Source organism: Populus euphratica, unplaced genomic scaffold (assembly GCF_000495115.2).
Source record: "Populus euphratica unplaced genomic scaffold, PopEup_1.0 scaffold348.1, whole genome shotgun sequence".
Taxonomy (NCBI): domain Eukaryota; kingdom Viridiplantae; phylum Streptophyta; class Magnoliopsida; order Malpighiales; family Salicaceae; genus Populus; species Populus euphratica.
The window spans coordinates 24239-47239 of NW_011500237.1; the positions used below are offsets into that span (position 1 = coordinate 24239).

A 23001-nucleotide genomic window follows, 5' to 3' on the forward strand; every position below is an offset into this window, starting at 1 on the left:
AAGATACCAATATTTCAATCGTGTCAATAGTTTGGTTATTCCATGTGATTTTTATATTCTTGATATGGAACATGTTTCTTGTTATTCATCAAACAACACTCCTATATTGTTTGGGAGACCATTCTTGAAAACTGTCAATTCAAAGATTGATTATGGTAAGGATACCTTGTCTATGGAGGACGGATTTAATTTAATTTTCATGATGCAATGACATATCCTTATAGTAATGTTTATTCTATCACATGTTATGACCAAGTTGATAAGTATGTGCATCAAGTTTGTGATTTTAATATCGAGGATGGATTAAGCATAGCTTTGAACTATGGCTATGATTTTACCAAGATAGAAGAGACAGAGAGGCATATATGTGTTCCCCAAAACATGCATGACTCAGAAGCTTTGCAAATTGTCCTTTATGATACACGAGTCATTTACCCCATCACAGACAGTGAATGGGTGGTGCCTATCTTTTTGGTGCCCAAAAAGATTGGAATTACATTGAGAAAAATACAAAATGATGCTTATGAGAATGCAAGGATTTACAAAGAAAAGACTAAGGGTCTCCATGACCGAATGCTTACAAGAAAGGAATTTCATGTTGGAGACAAAGTCCTTCTTTATCATTCACGTTTGAAACTTGTTCCTGGAAAATTATGCTCTCGTTGGATTGGACCTTTTGTTGTTTCTAATATTTTTCCTTATGTTGCAGTTGAAAAGAACTCATCGCTTCTATAGAGTTAGCTGAACCAATCTATGAAGAATGAGAATGCCACATGTCAAGCCAATGACATAAAATAAAAGCACTTACTGGGAGGCAACCCAGCACAAAAAAAAATATCAGATTTGCTTTCTTTTTCCTTATCTTTTATTTTTTTACATTTTAATTTATTTTCTATCATTCTCTTATGTTCCTTTGCTTTTATTTCAACATTGAGGACAATGTTGTGTTTTAAGTGTGGGGGTATTGGGAGAATTTTGGTTTTCTTATTTTAGTTTTCTTTGTTATTCTTTTAAAAAAAAATTATGTTTGATCTTTTTAACTCCCATTGATTTTTCAGAATATGAGTATTATGTATGAGAATTAATTGAGATAGATGAAGATATAAATCAAATGAAGGAGTATGCATGCAAATTTTAAGGTTTAATTGGTTTAGGGATTGACTTTAAAGAATATGCCATGTTGACTTTATAGTGTTATACCAATGCAAGCTTTTGAGCCTTCAACATTATATTATTTGAGTGTGCATTCTTTCAATGATATGTATCTCTAGAACTTGCTTCATATCTTATTAAGATTATATTCCATTATAAATATACATGAAGATGATAAAGGCATTAGGAATTTTAATCACTTGAACCGAAAGGCCAACCTAAAGCATATTATCCTTAGTGAGCCCCTTTTGAGCTTGTTTATCTTTTCATTGCTTTATCCATGTATAAGCCTTAACTTTATATATGTTTTCCTTTTCCCCTCGCCAAGGATTAGTAGAACATATACTTGTGATATTTCATGGAATTATGGTTGGAAATTATGTGAAAAGAAAGAACAAGTGATGCTTGATGAAAAGATGGGCAAAATTACAAAAAAAAAGAAAAAGAAAAAAAGAAAAAAAGAAAAAGAAAAAAAAATATTCTTTTATGTTCTTAAGATTTTATAATAAAAAAGCTTGAAATCAAAAGAAGTTAAGCATTGGTGATTAAAGATGAAAAATTTATGTGTTTTGATGGAATATCTTGTTTGAAATATTATCTTTTTAGAATGCTCTACTATCTTTGATTTGAACCTTTTCTTTTACTCTCTTTTACCTCACCTTAACCTTAGCCCCATTATAATCGAAAAATAAGACCTTTTAATTCATGCATTATTTGTAATATGTTAGTAATGGAGATGAGATTGAAAAGCAAGCTTATGGTAGAACATACTCTATGATTGAATTTGAGAGATTTAAACATATAAACCCTAAACACATAAGTGTTGGAGTGTATATCAATGAGAGGACCTATCACTTCGGCATGACATAGATTTCATTTAAATCCCGACGATTGATTGAGTTTTGAAGTTTGCATGTAAATAAATTCATGAAAATTTATACTTTTTATCTTCCTTAATTGTGTTCTTATTTATAATGCACATATTCTTAGATATTTATGGGAGATTAAGAGATTGATCATATTTATTTTCAATTTAATTTTGTTTATCCTTTCTCGAGGACGAGAAAGAGCTAAGTGTGGGGGTATTTAATGTAACCATATTATTCGATAGTTTCACCCACATCCACCCAATGTTATGTCCATTTTTTATATGTAAAATGCCTTGATATTCTTTATTTTATGTTTTGAAGGCACTTTTGGATGAAAGATGCAAAAAAGAAGTAAATTGGAGATAATTGGTAGATTTGACCTTCAGTCGATGTTTTGTACAGAGCATTAGCTCTAGAGGTCAAAATGAACTGATTCCAGTGGCATTAAAAAGCTAACATCCATACCTTTCTGTACATTTAAGGCAAGAAAATAAAATGAAAAAGAGCATGGAAATTGTAGCTTTCAAATTCAAATCTCGTAATCTGCCAGTGTTGACCTTCGACCATTCAAACTTGAATATCTAGAGCTACAGAAGTCCAATTGATGCAAACTCAATTTATTTGGATTCCTGGCTCAAAGTTCTATAAACATTCCAAATTTCATCCAAAAAAAATGTCATATGATTTATATATGAGTTTTTAAAGATAACAATTAAATTCTACCACCAAACAGGTTTCATGAAGAAACGAGTCCAAATTATTTTTCGAGGCTTCTAAACCGACATCCAAGTTTCTAAATCACCAATTTAGCTCCTCTAAGTCAGAGCTTGAAGATTTTATACAAGGCTATTGACAGGACGAAAAGATTAATACCTTCTCCCAAGTGTAGGAGTGTCGAAGTAATAAATAACCTGGCAAGACCGGGCTGGAACCATAAAGAGGTTAATTGTACAAATTATAAATAACAATAACAACAACAACAACAACAACAACAATAGTAGTAGTAGTAGTAGTAGTAACAATAATAATAATAATAATAATAATAATAAAGGAGAAGAAGAAAAAGATGATGAGAACTTTAAGATGGAATATTAATGTAAGGATTAAACAATGATAATAACAAATGTCAAGATTAGAGGTTCCACTAATGGTATGTCAAACGAGTATAGCATAAACTCTTATTATTCAAATGGAAACCACACACAAAGGAGGTTCTAATCATATTATAGATTGTTAACATGATTATATTAGTCATCTTATTCGATTAATGCTAATACTTGTAAATCTCGTCAAGCATTCATGATTATAACTTATGTTAATAACAAATCAAGTTCCTTTCATAGCTTAGGTGTCGGTTATACCATACAATATGGGCTATGAAAGTGTCAAGCATTTGTTGTACCAAGTGTTATACAACATAAATCAAGATTAGTCATTTAACAAGCTAAGTATTAAATAGTGAACAAGATAACAAATACAAAACATGTTAGTATCAAACATTAAAGTCCATATTGAGTTTACAGTATACTTATTCTTACACAATTAATGTAACCTTTTCACCTTGACATAATAAACTTAGCTAGACATAATGAAAGAAAGAAAAATAAATAAACAAAATAAGAACATAAAAGTTAAAACAAAATAAGAACATAAATAAGATAAAAGTTAACTAAGTAAATGAAAGGAAATGAAAGGCATAAACTTGATATTAATGAAAGCAAATCATAAAAATTACAAACAATACAAAGAGAGAATGCACGAACATGATCTTGATCTGAAAACCAAGATGCCTAAATGCATGGAAAATGCCTCCTTTTATAGGCTAAAATTGGGAACTATTGATTTGATGACTAATTGATGAGTGGGGGTGGCCAACTCTTGACTTGGTGACAATCTTTATCTTCTCTTGTCTGCCCAAAACATCATTGCGAACGTTAACATTGGAACCACTTAAAAACATGAAAGTAGTAGGAAATTGTCTCAGCTTTCTTATGTAAACAATTCAGGTCATTTGGACTTCGAAAACTCTAGATATGGGCCAAATACTAAACAGTGCTCGGGCTGGAAGACAGATTCAGACTTTTTATTGTGGCTACAATTTGGACTTGAAAATGGCATTTTTAAGTCTTGGGCTCTATATGATAGTTGTAGGCCTATGTCTTACCTTTCCATCCATATAAAGTAGACCTAAATCTGAGATCTACAGCTCTAGATATGACCCAATTACAGAACAGTATTCCAATTTGTACTTCACCGACATCTCTTTTCTAAGTTTGGCCATCTCTTTGTCCTTTCAATTTCAGTTCTTAAAGTCATCAATCAATCCTTTCATTTATGTGATAGGCCTGCATTAAAAATAGACATTTACCACAAATTATAGGTATCTTATATTATTTTAAAATGAACATTTACCACAAATTAAAGGTATCTTATATTATTAGATATATTATTATAAAGCATGCGTTAGTTAAGGAGTTATTGATACTTCAAGTGCAAAATGATGACATAAAACCTTGATAAAAATGCATTTTTTTACGAGAAATGATCCCCACGTGCCTTAGAATGATAAAATTTAATGAAATTACTTATGATCAGGATAATAATTGAATAAGTAGGGGTCATCCCAATAGAAATTTTGCACATTGCTCAAAAATTTTCTTTTGTCTTCGGTACTCCAGTGAGCTGGCAAAAATCCTGAAGCAAGAAAATTGATATTTTTAGCAAACCAAGGCATTGAACTAAGAGAAAGTAAGGATTCATTAGGAAAGTAATCATTGATAGGTGTGATGTTGGGTGTTGAATCTGTTGTCACTTTTGATAAAAGATCTACATCAACATTTTCGGTGCCTTTTTCATCCTCGATTTCTTTCTGATTGGTCATGGCATGAGAAAATAGAAGTGCTGGAAGGGAATCAGTCTTTTCTTTGCAATGTTCAGATTCAACCCCTTCATTACCCTTAGAGATTGACTCATCATCTTTCTCACAAGGTTCAAGAATTGGTTTTTGAATAACCTTACCACTACAAAGAGTGATGACTGATTTGACTTGATCCATGTGTTGACTTCTAGGACTACTTGCATTTGCATCGTATTGCCCCTTGAGATTTTGTTGTGGTTGAGATGGAAACTTACCTTTCTCTTAGAAACTGAGAGCATATGTTAATTTTGCAAGAGTATCTTTAAAATCTATCATGTTTTGAACAAGTTGAGTATTGATTGACTCTTGCTTTTCAATGAATGCATGCAATGTTTCCTCAAGATTTCTTCTAGAAGGTGGAGCATAAGGAGGTGTATATCCATGAGAATTTTGGAAATTGTGGTGTGCTTGAAACGGTGGTTGTGAAGTTTGTGCATTATTGTTCTCACTCTTCCAACTGAAATTTGGGTGATTTCTCCAACCAGGGTTGTATGTTTGTGAGTATGGGTTGTAGTTAGCCCTTTGGAAACTGTTTAAAGCATGGGCTTATTCATGGAGACATTCCTTAAAAGAAGGCAAGGTTGGACAATCGTTGGTTGAGTGTTCATTTGTTTCACAAATTTGACACACAATGTTTTCAATAGATTTTAATTGACCACTCTTTTTCAATTCTAGTGCCTCGACTTTTCTAGCTAAAGATGCAAACTTGGTTTGAAGGTCATGATCTTCCCTAAGGTTGTACATACCTCCACTAGATGTATGAGGTTGAGTTTTACTCGGTGCCTCATAAGTACCCGCGATGTTCTAATTTTGAGCATTTTCAGCTAACAAGTCTAAGTACTCCATTGCTTCATCAGGGTCTTTATCTTCAAAAGTTCCATTGCACATCAATTCAACCATTTGCCTATCTTTAGGTGTTAACCCTTCATAGAAATGTGAAACCAATCTCCATGTTTCAAAACCATGATGAGGGCAAGTACTAAGCAAGTCTCGATACCTATCCCAACATTGGTAAAATGTTTCTCCTGGTTTTTGAGTGAAAGTGGTGATTTGTCTCTTGAAAGAGTTTGTTCTATGTTTGAATGAGTTTGTTCTATGAGATGGGAAAAACTTCTTTAAAAATTATTGTTACATTTCATCCCAAGCACGAATGGATCCTGCTCTCAAATTTTATAGTCATGTTTTAGCTTTATCTTTTAATGAAAAAGGAAAAAGCTTTAATCTGATGGTGTTCATGCTACAATTTAAATTATTATATGTGTTGCAAACCTCCTCAAATATAAAGAAAGAGAAGAAGAAGAAGATGATGAGAACTTGGAGATGAAAAATTAATGTAAGGATTAAACAATAATAATAACAAATGTCAAGGTTAGAGGTTCCATTAATGGTATGTCAAACAAGTATAGTATAAACTCTTATTATTCAATTGGAAACCACACGCAAAGGAGGTTCCAATCAGATTATAGATTATTAACATGATTACATTAGTCATCTTATTCAATTAATGCTAATACTTGTAAATCTCGTCAAGCATTCATGATTACAACTTATGTTAACAACAAATCAAGTTCCTTTCATAGCTCAGGTGTCGGTTATACCATACATTATGGGCTATGAAAGTGCCAAGCATTTGTTGTACCAAGTGTTATACAACATAAATCAAGATTAATCATTTAACAAGCAAAGTATTAAAGAGTGAACAAGATAACAAATATAAAACATGTTAGTATCAAACATTAAAGTCCATATTAAGTTTACATTATACTTATTCTTACACCATTAGTGTAACCTTTTCACCTTGACATAACTAACTTAGCTAGACATAATGAAAGAAATTCACCTTGACATAATAAACTTAGCTAGACATAATGAAAGAAAGAAAAATAAATAAAAAAAATAAAAACATAAATAAGATAAAAGTTAACTAAGAAAATGAATGGAAATGAAAGACATAAACTTGATATTAATGAAAGCAAAGCATAAGCAATACAAAAAATACAAAGAGAGAAAGGAAGAGCATGATCTTGATCTGGAAACCAAGATGCCTAAATGCATGGCAAATGCCTCCTTTTATAGGCCAAAATTGGGAACTATTGATTTGATGACTAATTGATGAGTGGGTGGCCAAATCTTGACTTGGTGGCAATCCTTATCTTCTCTTGTCTGCCCAAAACATTATTGATAACGTCAAAATTGGAGCCACTTAAAAACATGAAAGTTGTAGGCAATTGTCTCAGCTTTCTTGTGTAAAACATTCAGCTCATTTGGACTTCTAGAACTCCAGATATGGCCAAAATACTGAACAGTGCTCGGGCTGGAGAACAGCTTCAGGCTTCTTTGTTGTTGCAATAATTTGGACTTGAAAATAGCCTTTTTAGATCTTGGGCTCCATATGAAACTTGTAGGCCTATGTCTTACCTTTCCATTCATATAAAGTAGACCTAAATCTGAGATCTATAGCTCTAGATATAACCCAATTACTGAACAGTGTTCCGGCTTGGATTGCACCGACATCTCTTTTCTAATTTTGGTCATCTCTTTGCCCTTGCAATTTAAGTTCTTAAAGTCATCAATCAATCCTTTAATTTATGTGATAGGCCTGCATTTAAAATGAACATTTACCAGAAATTAAAAGTATCTTATATTATTAGATATATTATTATAAAACATGCTTTAGTTAAGGAGTTATTGATACTTCAAGTGCAAAATGATGATATAAAACCATTATAAAAATGCACTTTTAATTACTAATCATGTACTTTATTATGTCATTTTACACCCCACAAATATTAAAGTCTACATCTGGATTCTAAAAAAAAAAAGATTAGAAAAAGATTTTTGGCATGTTGGCCAAATCCTAATTAATAATCATAAACTAGTTATGATATGTATTTTAGATTTTTTTACATGAAAAAAATGCAATTTTTGTTTTTTTATGAAAAATATGCTTGGAAAAATTTCAGGATTTGGCCGTATGCAACAAAATGTTTTTTTTTAAAAAAATAAAACTTCTTTTAAAAGTTTTTTGAGATTTTTTTGAAATTTTTTATAATTTCATAGGAAATCGAGTATTTTAATACCGCATTTGTAGCTTACAGTGTAACTATACAACCCGATATTATGCAAAATTGATAAAAAAAAATATACAAGAAAATCACCTTTTAAAAAAAATGATTTCAGAATTTTTTATTTTTTTATTATAATACACACGCGCACAAACATAATTCACGTCCTGCATGAACAGTAGGATGTGAATTATATTTCAACCTACTGTTCATGCAGTGAACAGTGAGGAGGGGCGGAAGGGAGAAGAAGAAGAAGAAGAAGGAAAGGAAAGGAGGCTCACTTGGCTGAAAGGGCTGTGGCTATTGTGATGAAGTGGTTCGGTTGATGGCTTAAGGGGCATCGGCTGAGGTGATGGTGGCCAGAGTTGGCTGTGGGAAGAAGAAGAAAAAGTTGCAGAGGATAGAGAAACGTTGGAAGGAGAAAAGAGAAAAGGTCACGATGGCTGCTTGGTGGCCGACTATTGGTAGAAACGGTGAGGGATGTCATGAGGATGGTTGCTGAGGCTGTGATAGATGGTGGCCGGTGGCAGAGGAAGCAAAAGAAGAAGAAAAACAAAGCAGAAGGGGTTGTAGAGAGGAGAGAGAAACCGACGGTGGCTCTTAGTGATTGGTGGGTAGTTGTGTTGGCTTCTTGTGGTGGAGCTAATGGTGAGAAAACAGGTGATGAGGGTGGTGGTGGCTGAAGGCCACAGTGAAGAGAAAAGGAAAGAAGAAAATTTGCAGAAACCAGTAGAAAAACTGGTTTTTTGGTTGACTTTGGACCCGAATTTCTCCTCCCTCAGGCCATGAAATCCACCTTTATTTATAGGTAGTGGAGGAGGGTAATCTTATCTATTTTGGGAAAAAATTTCAACTCTTGATTCAGTTGGGAAGGATCCCAACCATTGGCTCAAAATAGGTATCATGAGTTGCAAATCTGCAAATAAAAGCCGACTGAAATGGCCTCTTTAGGCTATCACTAGAGATGATTTATTATTATTTAGCCTAAACCAATTACATGTGTTGTAGAAAAAGTACAGAGGATCATTTTTGTATAAAATTTGTCAAATTTGGTGAACATTAGATATATTAAATACAGCTACAAAGTAGGTAACCTGATCAACTTTTTCAAAGAAAAAAATAAGAAGATAATGAACAGTGTCAATTCTTGTTTTTGCCAAAGTTTATTTCATTCCTCCCTCTTTCAATTGCTTTCAATTGAAACCTAATTAACCCTAAAATATTTTTATTTAATGCAATTTAGCCTCTAATTTCAATCAATTAACTTAGTAAAAATTAAATTTAGTCTTTTAAAACTTCAATTTTCTCAATCAAGCCAAAATTAGGCTCCTAAACTTAATTTTTCATAAATTAAGCTCGAAATAAAATTAATTTGACCCATTTAAAGTATAATTAAATCCTTCAATTGGACCTAAATTAATTCTTAAACATAATTAAAATTTAATTTGGCCCATGATTAAATCAAATTGGTTTACTAAAAATTTAATTATGTTATTGGACTCAATTTTTATGCAAATTTTTTCAATAATAATTTAATTTGACTTTAATTTATGTATTCTCTATTTTTTTGGCATAATGGGATACAATTAGGTCTTGAATTTCCTCAAAAAATTACTGGTTGATTTTTTTCTATTTTTGTAGCCCTCCTTGATCAGTTTTTTTCCATATTGTCAGTCTTTATTTTATTTTTTGATTTTTATTTTGAAAAAAATTGATTTTTAGGGAATAACCTAAAATTGGGTTATGATAGTACTGTCAAATTTTTTTTAACATTCAAATTTAATTATATAATTATTCGTATATAATTGTGTAGATACGTAGAACAAAGACCTAAGTTGGTCCCTCACGTATGGTCGCGGCTAGTTCTTCTAACAGCGAGGATAACGTATCCTTAGGTACCTCTCAAAAAAAGGCACCTACGCCACCTGCATCGTCAATTGATACTGCCTCTTCTAGCGCAGGTTCACAGCGTAGAGGTGGTATGCTTTCGCAGCAAAATCAATTCACCTATAAGTACGAGGCATAATGGAAGGATGACCTTTCAATGTAAGTTTGTTAAGGTTTTAGTTTTTTCTTTTAAATTATAACATAATTTATAAATAGCTAATCAATATTTTATTAATTTAATATATTTTCAGGTTCACAAATATTATGGCCGCCCAAGTAATATCATCAGTGTTTAAATTGCCCATGAAGATTCTATTATTTCAATGGAGTCAAGTATCTAGACATCCTGAACGGATACCTTAAATCAATGCATAGTTTGACAGATTTGATGTTGGTGTTAATTTATAATTTCCAGCATATTTCTAATAAATTATTAATATAATTGTAAATAAATTATTATTTTTATTTAAAATTAATTATTTATAACAAGATAACTTCGACTAGTACAATGCACAAGACACTGTTGTGAGGAGGGTGTGGAAAAATCATGCGGCAGCTAGGTAACATCAAAAACAATACAAGAATTTTTTTAGACAAAAATTTATGTTTCAAAATTGAAGTAGGTTGCATGATGTTTTGTATGAAGCATAAAAAGAGGGGAAAAAAAACCGCAAGAGATAGGGTTCTCCAAGGTTGGAACGACATGGTGATTTGGAGAGATTTCAAATTGATGTACATCCCGGAAGATATATAGCCGCACTATCTTGAGCACGTGACATCCAAGCAGTTCACACGATGCTCATAGTCCGGTTCTGGTAACTGGAATTAGCCAATTCATGGCTTGGTGACAACGCACACCAGCGACTCCATTCCATCTGCTGCACATGCGAAATGGATGGTAAGATTAATTTAAATGAAATCTATTGTTAAATTAATCTTTTTTCATCATAGGCTACATCTCTTGGACGTGAGTTGAACTCGATGGAGCTATTTATGGAGACGCACATGCAGAGTCAAGACCGTCAAAAGGGGGCGCAACAGTTCATTGACAACTGTGTTCAACACTTCATGGTATGTTTGTTCAACCATTTTATTTTGTAAGTTATTATTTTTATTGAATTGAATATGATGATTACTTTTTTATTTTTAGGAAATCTATAATAGCATGTTGAGGAAAAGATATAGGGACGATCCTTTGACCCATCTGGAATTCGATCCAGATTTGTGGATAGAAGTTGGATCGTCTGGTGAACCCGATAAAAATCAGGTTTATGGGCTTTCCAACACTACAACCAAGAACTTGTGGGAAACCTGTAGTGTTTCAACCGTTGGGAGCTCCCAATCAGTATTGAGCACTCAATCTAAGGAGTTCGTGGCCTTGCAACAACATATGGCTCAGCTCACCAAAAAATATGACCACCTATCAGCGGAGTATGCACAACTCAAAGCGAAGCATACACAACAAAAAGTGGATCATGAACAGCTTCGCAAAATGGTCATAAATATGGCATTACAGAGTGGTCAAACATGTGCGCCTCATCCTTTTTTGCCATGTAACTACCAGTCGCCTCCTCCTCCACTAGTTCCACCTTTATATTAATTTGTAATAAATATTATTCACCTTTAATAATTCATTTAATATTTTTTTTAAACACGTTCAGTTTGTAATGAATATTATTTAACTTTATCCTTTTTTTGTTTTTGATGTTTAATAAAAAATTTATTTGCATAATTAGCTTTTATTACCGTTAATTTATATAATTTTATATTATGTATTCTAAATATTTTTTTAAAAATATATTTAAAAATAATCACAGAGGGTTTTACCGAAGGAATATTTCCGTTAGCATTTGACAGTAGCTGCAACATTCACCGATGAATTTACAGACAAATATACTTAGTTGGCAATTCACACTCACCGACAAATTTACCGACAGACTTTCTCTGTCAATATTTGATAGTACCTGCCATAATGACCGATGAATATACAGATGGATATATTCGGTCGGTATTTCAAATACTCACCGATAACTTTACCAACAGTATGTATCCATTGGTATGTTATACTATCACCGATGAGATAAATTCATCGGTATATTTCAAGCAGGAAATATTTTTTTGCGCATAATTTCTATCTGTAAAACTATCGATAAATGTTTTTTTGTGTTGCCGAACGATATAGTGATAGATGGTGGTATTATCAATGAACGAAAAGCCAATAAATTACTGATGAACTCTTAATCACATACCAACAAACTATATCCATTAATAAAACTGTAAAATCTTATATTGGTCAAAAAATTTAAAGCTAGTTTTGTATATTGTTTTTTGATATAATTAAATTTTGAAATTTTTTTGTATTATTCTTATCGACTTTACACTATATTTTTTATTTAAAAAATATTTTTAAAATATAAAAACAAACAAATTAAAGTATGTGGATGTAAGTAAATCACGTTAACATGAACCATGCTCACACATACCAATAAACATCATCTCTCGATTTGTCACTATCCATGTACGTTGCTGCTGTCCAAGCATTTGTGAGCCTTTATGCTAGCAGCAAGCATTAGCTTTAAGAATGTTTACCACGTTTTGATATCGCATTATAGGAGCTACCATGTCAAAGAATTGGAAGCTAGTTTTGTAAGTTGTTTTCGGATATAATTGAATTTTGAAATTTGTTGTATTACTCTTATTAATTTTATACTATATTTTTTTATTTAAAAAATATTTTTAAAATAAAAAACAAACAAATATGAATGGGTGTATGTAAGTAAATCACGTTAAACATGAACCCATGCTCACACATACCAATAAACATCATCTCTCGATTTGTCACTATCCATGTACGTTGCCGTTGTCCAAGCATTTGTGAGCCTTTATGCTAGCTGAAGAATATTTACCACGTTTTGATATTGCATTTTAGGAGCTACCATGTCAAAGAATTTGAAGCTAGTTTTGTACGTTGTTTATATAATTGAATTTTGAAATTTTTTTGTATTCTCTTTTGATAATAAATTTTTTTTCTATCTTAATCTATGAAGCAAGTAATTTTTCTAAATCATGTAGATTTTTGTGTTCTTATCTTTTTTTTTATTTTTCTCGTTCTCTTTCTATTTTAACTTTTTAAAAATATTGTTATTACATCTTAAATTAAAAAAATATTAATTTAATATTTTTATTTTAAATTTTTCAAAATAACCACCTATTAACATTATCAAAATAATTTTATAGTTTTATTAATAAAGATTTTTATCAGTGATTATAAATTTTATATATGATTTACCTATTAAATAGTAAATTTAAGATTTATCTATGATTTATCTATTGAATAATGGATTTAAAACTTTTAAATTTTATAGTTTTTTCGATGAAAATTTTTATCAATAATTATAAATTTAACTATGATTTACCCATTGGATACTAGATTCAAGATTTTTAAACAAGAATATAAGAGATAAAAAAGAATGTAACACTAATTTTACCAAAATATTCCTTTCAAAGAGAAGTCTTTTACAATAAACGAATGGATCCTAATCATGAATCTATAAATGGAATGGTTCAAGATTTTGTGAAGAAGTTATTAAAGGAAGAATATTTCCTTACGTGAAGCTTTTTCTCCTTTCGAAGTTTATTTGGACACTATCATGCCTTTAGCCAAACTCTTTCGATAAGAAAAGAGACCTCAATAATTACAATATCTAATCTCAATTCTCAACATCAGAAAAGGCACTTGCGCAAATTACAAGGAATAATTAATGAATAATGTATTGTTAAAAAAAAAAAAAAAAAACCAAGAGAGTGCACACACGAGGGTAAGGAAAATGCCACCTTACTTTTGTCTCAATATCTTTATTCATATCCTCCCCCAATAACTACTAATTAGAAGAAAAGAAAACGCATTAAAGAGGGCAAAAAAGGGTCTTTTGACTTTCCATTCGAATGAAGGAAACAAACTCTCTCTAATTAACTCTTCAATAATCCCAACTACACACACTTCCAACAAGAGGGAGATCAGCCCGAGAGAGTCTTCAAGAAAAACAGAGATGGTAGGGCTGCAGAGGCCACAGTTTGTGCTGTTCGGATCATCAATAGTTCAGCTCAGTTACATCAATGAAGGTTGGGGTGCTATTCTTGCTCACATCTATGCTCGAAAGGTATTCTTTTTCCATTTCTTTTCTTTTTTATTGACGGAGAATCCAACCCAAATTTTTTTTATATACAATTTGAATGATAGAGTAACAGCATGACTCCGTTTATTCCTGTAATAAGGTATATATTTGTTTAAATTATAAATTTAAAAGTGTTTTGATTAATTAACAAACACCACACATACCACTGTTTTGTAGAAGATAATACAATTTATAATTTTTTTTAAGTTTATTTTTTAAATAATAACTGCAAAAACTATCATAATATCAGTATACGCCGATTAAACCATGGTTAGCAAATGGGTTATCTTCTATCTCCTGTTGCTTAATGTGATTTTTGTGGTGTAATAATTTGTAATATGATAACATGATTGCCAATCATTTAGCATTTAAGTGAGCCGTAGGGAGATTATTTTACGCATACGTCGGATCAGCATTCACGTCCACATTGCTGCTGGGACCCAAATTTCTTATCTCGTAGACAGTGCATGGATTAATAATGAATGGCTTCCAATATGGTCCATTAATCAAGAGACAGTACATGTTTGGCATATCAAGAAGAAAATAAAATCTAAGTATACTGCCCCACTCGCCCCAAGTTGCGTGTGTAATACAATGGAGGTACAAATCTCAGCCATCTTCTACGCCTATTATATAAATATACCGTTCACTGCAATATAGCTTTTAAGTGTTCCTTTTGTTATTACGGATTTATTTGAAGGTATTTTCATTGATTTATTTTTTATTGAACAGAGAAATAACAAAAATAGTTGTAGAATAACAAAAAAAGCTAACTTTGTTTGAAAAAGATATTTTATTATTTTTCTTTTTAATTGGAAAGTGCAATCACACAACTGTTCCTTGGATGAAAATATATACATTGTGTGTATAGGGGTATTAAAGTCTTTTTTTTTAAGGTTTTTTCTTTAATTACTAGGATTGATCAAGGGTGATAATATGATTTAATATTGTATAAATATTTTTTAATTCAAAAAACTATTAGTGAGTATTGTTAATATGCTGATGGGTGCCAACATAAGGGAGGCGCTGTGCATTTTAAGCGGCGCATGCAACATTTTCTAGTAGTAAAAAATTATTATTTGCCGTCTCATTTTTTTATCCACTGTGTCCTTTTCTTTTATGACCAGTGTGTCATCTAAAGGTGGTTGATTTATCTCTAGTGGACCTTTCTTTTTTCCCCCTTCATTTCTCAAGTTCATGTTATATTCAATATTTGTCTGTTTGTTACCTTTAATTAGAAGAACATATAATAGGATCAAAATATAGCACTCTCTATATAAGATAATTTAGTGATCTCGAGTCTAAGGATCACTTATACAATCAATACGTGAGCCTTTTCATAAACATAAGTGATCTTTTTATATGAAATTCTCATGCGGGTCAATTCAGTGTACATGTCATCTGACAAACATTTACGTATTAGTTCTAGGTATGTCACGTACCTTAATTTGTAAGAATAATTGTTTCCTTTCATAAAAAAAAAAACATAATATATATCAGTCTTGGAAACAATATATTCTTGGAAAAAAAAAAACATGAGCTGCAAATCTAAATAGAGCAAGAGCAGACGGTGTATACATAAGAGTTTGGACATGACCAAGAGGTTTTTAGAGGAGAGAATTGGAGATAGATAGATGAAGAAGGTTTTTTTTCCTCGGTACAAGGCAAATGGGACATATGAATGTTTGGAATCTTAAATAGATAAGATACTAACAAGGTGGTCCGCGCTATGCTGTTGGCTTACCTCTTGTTTTCATAACAATTTGGGTCCTGATGATGGTAAGACTCAAGGTTATTTGGATCATGCACATACAAGACCTAAGCCTATTTTGGGCCCTGCACAGCCAATGACTCAAGACTATTTTGGATTCTGCAACATGCAAGGCTCAAAGATAGTTGGGTCTTGGCATGCTTAAGCGTCATGTGTACGCTAAGATTGCCCAGTATTAAGGTATAGACCAAGCGCCACATGTGAATAAGAATATGCTCAACACTAAGGCATAGTCCAAATGCCATGTGCAGGGGTGTGTCAAGCCCCAAGGCAAGAGCTTAAGCACCACGTGTCCCTACATGATTTTTTTTAATAGTAATAATAATTTTTTAAAATGTACTAATGATGATGATGATGATGATGATGATGATGATGATGATAATAATAATAATAATACAAACAGTAATTTTTAATTTTACCTTTCAAATCAAATCTTTGATTATTTTTTCAATATTAAGAATAATGTTTTTCTAATTTAGTAATTATTTTATTAATAATATTAATTATTACAAAAATAATAATATTTATAACACAAAAAATAATACTTTTAATATTAATAATTTTGATTATAGTAAAACTAATAATAATATTCATAACACAAATAATAGTATTTTTAATTCCAAGAATATTTAGAACACAAATAATAATATTTTTTTATATTAAAAATTTGAATTATTATAAAAATAATAATAATGTAACAAAAATAATAATATATTTGTGATGAATATGTTGAATTCTAAGAAGAATAATAATATTAACGCAAATTATAATATTTTTTATATTAATACTTAGAATTGTTGAATATTTTTAATAATATTACATCGTGGGCTCACTTTTTATTCTTATAAAAAATGTCATAAAAATTTATAATATAAATAATAATATTTTATTTCAAATTTATTAATTATTTTATTAATTATAATAAAAATAATAATATTTTTAAAACAAATGATAATATTTAGAATCATAGGACCCATGAACATTGAGTCTTGATAAAGGATCCAATTACGCTAGACTCATTGATCATGGATCCTGATGTTTGGCGCATTCCTTTAAGTTCGGAGACATAACACAAGCGACACTTGTCCCTAATGGAGTGTGATCATGACTCACCCAGCACAGCTCAAACGCCACGTGTGTGCTGGGGAGTGCCCACCCATAGGTATGAGTCCAAGCACCACGTGTGCGCAGGGTTATGCCCAGCACTGAGGCATAGCTCAAGCACCACGTGTGGGTAAGAGGAGTGCCAAGCCCCCGGGCAGGAGCTCAAGCGTCACGTATCCCCATATGCTTTTTCTTTGATAGTCATAATAATTGAGTCTTGATGCTAGACCCCTTGATCGTAGGTCCTACGCCAGACTCATTCTCCTTGGGTCTAGTAGCATAATCCAAGCGCTAGGTATCCCCAAGTGGAGCGCGGGCATGAGTCACACGCAGCACAGCCCAAGCGCCACTTATATTCTGGGATGTACGTGGCTCCTAAGCAGATAGACAGCCCAAGCGCCACGTGTGCGCAAGAGTGTGCTCAGCGCCCTTCTAGCATGGCGCTTAGGTCCTACAAGCTACAACCTCCCACATGTCTCCATCAACAATGCAATCCACAGTGAAAGTACTCATAATCTATAGTATCCGCGCTATAATGCAAAATAGTGCAATCCATAGTGAATTCAATCACAATGAACTGCATTTCGCGCTACAATGAAACATTGACTAATTTTAATTATAGTTAATTAAACAGCATTTACTAAGTAAATAAAAAAATTCATTGCATAAAATTATAAATAATTAAGTTGCTGATTTGTTAAAATAACTAAGTTTGACTCAGATGTCTTTAAGCATGTCTATTTTTGTATTTTAAAAGTGTTTTTTAACAATTTTTGAATTTGTGTATTTTTTTGCCTGAAATTAATTATTTTGTGTGTTTTCATATTGTTTTGATGTGTAAATGTTAAAAATAAATTTAAAAAAAATATTTAATATATTTTTATATGAAAAACACTTTAAAAAATTATTATTATTATAATACTAAATAGGCTGGCTGTGTGCCTATTTATATATAAGCATACAATAAATCTGAAAATAAGAATTTATGGGAGGAAAATGTTAATTATGCATTCTCAACTGCTAATATTAGAGCTTCTTGTGTGACAATAGAAGAATACAAATTTAATTAGATTTAAATTCTGCTTAGAAATACTATTGAAAAAAAAAAAACAATTAATCTAGTGCTATGTTGTTTAATCTCTTGCTCATGAACTTATTTTGGTTTACAAATTGGCGCAGGCAGATATAGTACTGCGAGGATACTCAGGTTGGAACTCAAGGCGTGCTGTGCAGGTTCTTGACCAAGTTTTTCCAAAGGTGTTTTCTTTTTGTCACTAACAGGGAGACATATTGAACCAGAATATGTAGTCTTAATCATAGTTGTAAGGCACAGCTCGGAAATTAACCCGGCCTAAGGCTCAAATCACAAGCCAACGAGTTAACCTAGGCTTTGATTTTTAAAACCAATAACCCGAAAACAACTTTGTTTGATGTGTTTTTTAAAAAATAAAATAAAAACATTGTTATTTTGGTCCCAAAAGAAAAAAGACCAGTTCGTAGTAAAACTCAGTTGGCGCGAGGCTTGATTAGGTTAACCTGCGGAGCCATGTTGGATTTTCTAACTATGTTCTTAATCATGAATCTACCAGCATTTCTATATTCTTCGCTATAGCTAACTTGTTGTATATAGTCATGCTTGGATGCTGATTTTCTCTTATTATCAATAATTAAGGATGCTGCCATACAACCTTCCCTGGTAATAGTCTATTTTGGTGGTAACGATTCTGTCCACCCTCATGCAACTGGCCTTGGTCCTCATGTACCGCTTCCTGAATACATTGAAAATACGAGGAAGATTGCTATGCATCTGAAGGTGAGCTTGCAAATTAGAACGTTTCTTCACTATAACTGAGCCATGCACGCTCAAGTATGTTTAACACTTGCCCTGTGCATGCAAGTTGGTAAATTAACACTGTTGTCCGATTACCAGAGCATTTCGGATAAGACCCGTGTCATCTTTCTTTCTGCTCCTCCTGCTAGTGAGGAACAAATTGGTATCCATTTAAGGTGATTTGTTTTACTTTCTGTAGTTTTCTTTAAATTTTTTTTATTTAATCAAGCACGATTGAATGAGGATCGTGTTTTTTAAAACAGTGATAAAATAGATATGGTTAGAACAAACGAGTCCTGCCGGATATACTCAGAAGCATGTTTAGAGGTGTGCCGTGAGATGAACCTAAAGGCAGTTGATCTCTGGACTGCAATACAGCAAGTTGATAACTGGGAAACTGTTTGCTTGAAGTAAGTTTAGCTTTTAAGATTCCAGCAGAAAAATTGGGGGGGGTGGGGGGGGTGGGCAGAGACTAGTTTTGGTCTCATGCTTCATTGATCAACCCCCAGCAAAATTCATTTGAATACTCATATTCCTGTGTTGGCTTGTCTCTGAAACTTGTATGTAGGGATGGGATACATTTTGCACCTGAGGGAAGCAGGATAATAGTAAAGGAGATTCTGAGAGTCATCAAAGAGGCCCACTGGGAACCGAGCCTTTACTGGAAGGCAATGGCTAGTGAATTTTCAGAGGATTCACCGTATGATCCAGTCAGTATGGAGGGGAAGACAGTAAATGTATCCGAGCCTGATTTGTTCGGAGATTTTCCTTGGGAATAAAACCTAACAATAATCACGAGGTGTATCATCGTGTGATGTTTAGCCGTATCTTCTGAGTATCCATGTAAATTGTAACATAAGCAAAGCGTTCAGATCACTAGCCCAGTGAGAGCTTGAGCTTATGCTGCCTATTTTGGAATGAGACTTGATTGTCAGAGAACATCCTCTAAGAACGTGGCATATGGTATATTTTGCTTGCAAGGTTATTTTGAGGTATTTTACTATTTTTCTGTTGAAGGCACATGCCGTTGTTTTCAAGTTTTTTACATTCCAAAAATCTAAAAAACTTGAATTTCTTTTTAATTTTTATTATTATTAAAATTAAAGTTTAGACCATTGAAAAGGAAGGTGCAGATAAGAAGTGGTCGGTCAATGCCGATATATATATATGTATATATATATATATATATATAGATATATATATAGATTGAGCTTGTAACTAAATTTTGATCCTGATTTATAACGTCAAGGGATTCGTGTAGTATTTTAATAACTTGCATTTTTAGATGGATTTTCATGAATTCTGTTTTTGTCAATTTTGATATATTTTAGGGGGAATGCCAAAATATATCATTTAATTTTAAAAAATTAAAATACTAAAAATATCTCATTTCATCTCTGCCATAAATATTAAGATTATAAAACTCATTTAACTTAAGCAGAGCTTAAATCAAGTTTTTTTAATCATTTTTTAATTAAAATAATATATATATATATATATATATATATATAAAATTATTAATCTCCTTGAGTCCAAAACCATAACTCTAGCAACACTTGTCCTTAATGTGATGCGATTATGACTCATCCAACGCAACTTAAACGCCACGTGTGTGCTGGGGAGTGCCCCCTACATACAGGAGCCTAAACACCAAGTGTGTCATGTAAGAGCGGGCAGGTAGGAGCCCAAGCGCCACGTGTGGATATGCCCAGCACTAATACATAGCTCAAGCATCGCTTGACCACATGGGAGGTGTCAAGCCCCTAGACAAGAGCCCAGACATCACATGTGTGCAGGGGGAGTGTCAAGCCCCTAGGCAAGAGATCAAGAGCCACGTGTCCCTATATGGTTTTTTTCCAATAGTAATAACAATATTTTAAAATTTATTAATGATACTAATAATAATATTAATAGTAATTTTTAATTGTATTTTTCAAATCAAATCTTTGGTTGTTTTTCAATATTAAGAATTATTTTTTTTAATTTAGTAATTATTTTATTAATAATATTGATTATTATAAAAATAATAATATTCATAACACAAAAAATAATATTTTTAATATTAATACTTTTGATTATAGTAAAAATAATAATATTCATAACATAAATAATAATATTTTTATATTAAAACTTTAAATTATTATAAAAATAATAATTTTTAACAACAATAATAATATCTTTGAGATGAATATGTTGAATTCTAAGAAAAATAATAATCTTTTGATAGGAATACTTTAGAAAAATAATAATATGTTTTATATAAATACTTTGTATTATAAGAAAAATAATAATATTTACAATGCAAATTATAATAATTTTTATATTAATACTTTGAATTGTTGAATATTTTTAATAATACCACGTCGCGAACTCACCTTTTATTTTTATAAAAAAACCATAAAAATTTATAATATAAATAATAATATGTCTTCAATATTAATAATAATTTTTCTTTGAAATTTCTTAATTATTTTACTAATAATATTAATTATAATAAAAATAATAATATTTAAAATCCTAGAACTAAAGAATCCTGAGTCTTGATAAAGGATCCAGTAATAATTGGATTATAACGCTAGACCCATTGATCGTAGGTCCAACACCATACTCATCCTCTTGGGTCCAGCAGCATGACCAAAGCCCTAGGTATCCCTAAGTAAGGTGTGGGCATGGCTCACAACCAGCACAGCCCAAGCACCACTTGTGCGCTACGATGTGCCCAGCTCCCAGGTAGGCAAACAGCCCGAGCACCACATGTGTGCAAGAGTGTGCCCAACACCCTTCTTGCCTAGCGCTTGGGTCCTGTAGGCTACAAACTCCCACATACCTCCACCAACAATGTAGTACACAGTAAAAATATTCACAGTCTACAGTACCTGTATTATAGTGCAGAACAATGCAATCTATAGTGAATTCACTCACCGTGAACAATATTTCACGCTATAGTGAAACACTGGTCAGTTTTATAGTTAATTAAATAGCATTTACCAACTAAATAAAAACATTCATTAGATATAATGATAAATAATTAAGTTGCTCATTTGTTAAAATAACTGAGTTGGACTTTAATGTTTTTAATCATGTTTGTTTTCGTATTTTAAAAGTGTTTTGAAAAAAATTTAAAATTTTTTTATTTTTTCTTAATTTTTAATTAATTTTTTTATGTGTTTTCATATTATTTTGATATGATGATGTCAAAAATAAATTTAAAAAATTATTTTAATATAATTTTAAATTAAAAACATTTTAAAAAATAATTGTTATTATAATACTAAATACGCTCGCTCTATACCCATTTATATATAAGCATACAATAAATCTGAAAATAAGAATTTATGGGAGGAAAATGCTAATTATGCACTCTCAACTGCTAATATTAGAGTTTCTTGTGTAACATATAGAAGAATACAAATTAAATTAGAATTAAATTCTGCTTAGTTCTACAATTGATTTTAAAAAAATTAATCTAGTGCCATGTTGTTTAATCTCTAGCTTATGAACTTATTTTGGTTTACAAATTGGCGCAGGCAGATATAGTACTGCGAGGATACTCAGGTTGGAACTCAAGGCGTGCTGTGCAGGTTATTGACCAAGTTTTCCAAAGTCGTTTTCTTTTTGTCACTAACAGGGAGACTTATTGGACCATCTTAATCATAGTTGTAAGGCACAACCTGGAAATTAACCCGGTCTCATCCTTGAGTCACAAGTCAGCGAGTTAACCTATGCTTTGATTTTTAAAAGCAATAACCCCGAAAGGACTTTGTTTGATGTTTTTTTTTAATGAAAACATTGTTATTTTGGTCCCAAAAAAATAGACCAGTTCGAAGTAAAACTCAGTTGGAGCGAGGCTTGCCATGTTGGGTTTTCTAAGTATGTTCTTAAACATGAATCTACCAGCATTTCTATATTCTTTGCTATAGCTAACTTGTTGTATATAGTCATGCTTGGATGCTGATTTTCTCTTATTATCAATAATTAAGGATGCTGCCATACAACCTTCCCTGGTAATAGTCTATTTTGGTGGTAACGATTCTACCAGCATTTCTGTCTTGGCTTGTCTCTGAAACTTGTATGTAGGGATGGCATACATTTTGCACCTGAGGGAAGCAGGATAATAGTAAAGGAGATTCTGAGAGTCATCAAAGAGGCCCACTGGGAACCGAGCTTTACTGGAAGGCAATGGCTAGCGAATTTTCAGAGGATTCACCGTATGATCCAGTCAGTATGGAG

At 31.9% G+C, this 23001-nt stretch overlaps 1 protein-coding gene across 2 annotated transcripts; it reads left to right on the top strand.

Moving 5' to 3' along the window:
• Positions 1 to 13705: 13705 nt before the first annotated feature.
• LOC105112528 (GDSL esterase/lipase CPRD49-like) lies at positions 13706 to 19774 on the top strand. Of its 2 annotated transcripts, none has more exons than XM_011008252.1 (6): positions 13706 to 14050; positions 18120 to 18173; positions 18613 to 18753; positions 18871 to 18947; positions 19035 to 19181; positions 19340 to 19774. In XM_011008252.1, the coding sequence occupies exons 1-6, from the start codon at positions 13940 to 13942 to the stop codon at positions 19548 to 19550; spliced, it is 741 nt and encodes a 246-aa protein (XP_011006554.1). In that variant the 5' UTR covers positions 13706 to 13939; the 3' UTR covers positions 19551 to 19774. The 2 variants fall into 2 exon arrangements, with proteins under 2 accessions (XP_011006554.1, XP_011006553.1); XM_011008251.1 differs by having other exon boundaries at positions 13709 to 14050; positions 18120 to 18197.
• The last annotated feature ends 3227 nt before the right edge of the window (positions 19775 to 23001 follow it).

Coding starts and splice junctions, on each gene's coding strand:
- LOC105112528 (XM_011008251.1), top strand. CDS start 13,940: ATGGTAGGGCTGCAGAGGCCACAGTTTGTGCTGTTCGGATCATCAATA. Junction 18,948..19,034: donor CAAATTGGTATCCATTTAAG/GTGATTTGTTTT, acceptor TTTTTAAAACAG/TGATAAAATAGATATGGTTA. Junction 19,182..19,339: donor TGGGAAACTGTTTGCTTGAA/GTAAGTTTAGCT, acceptor ACTTGTATGTAG/GGATGGGATACATTTTGCAC.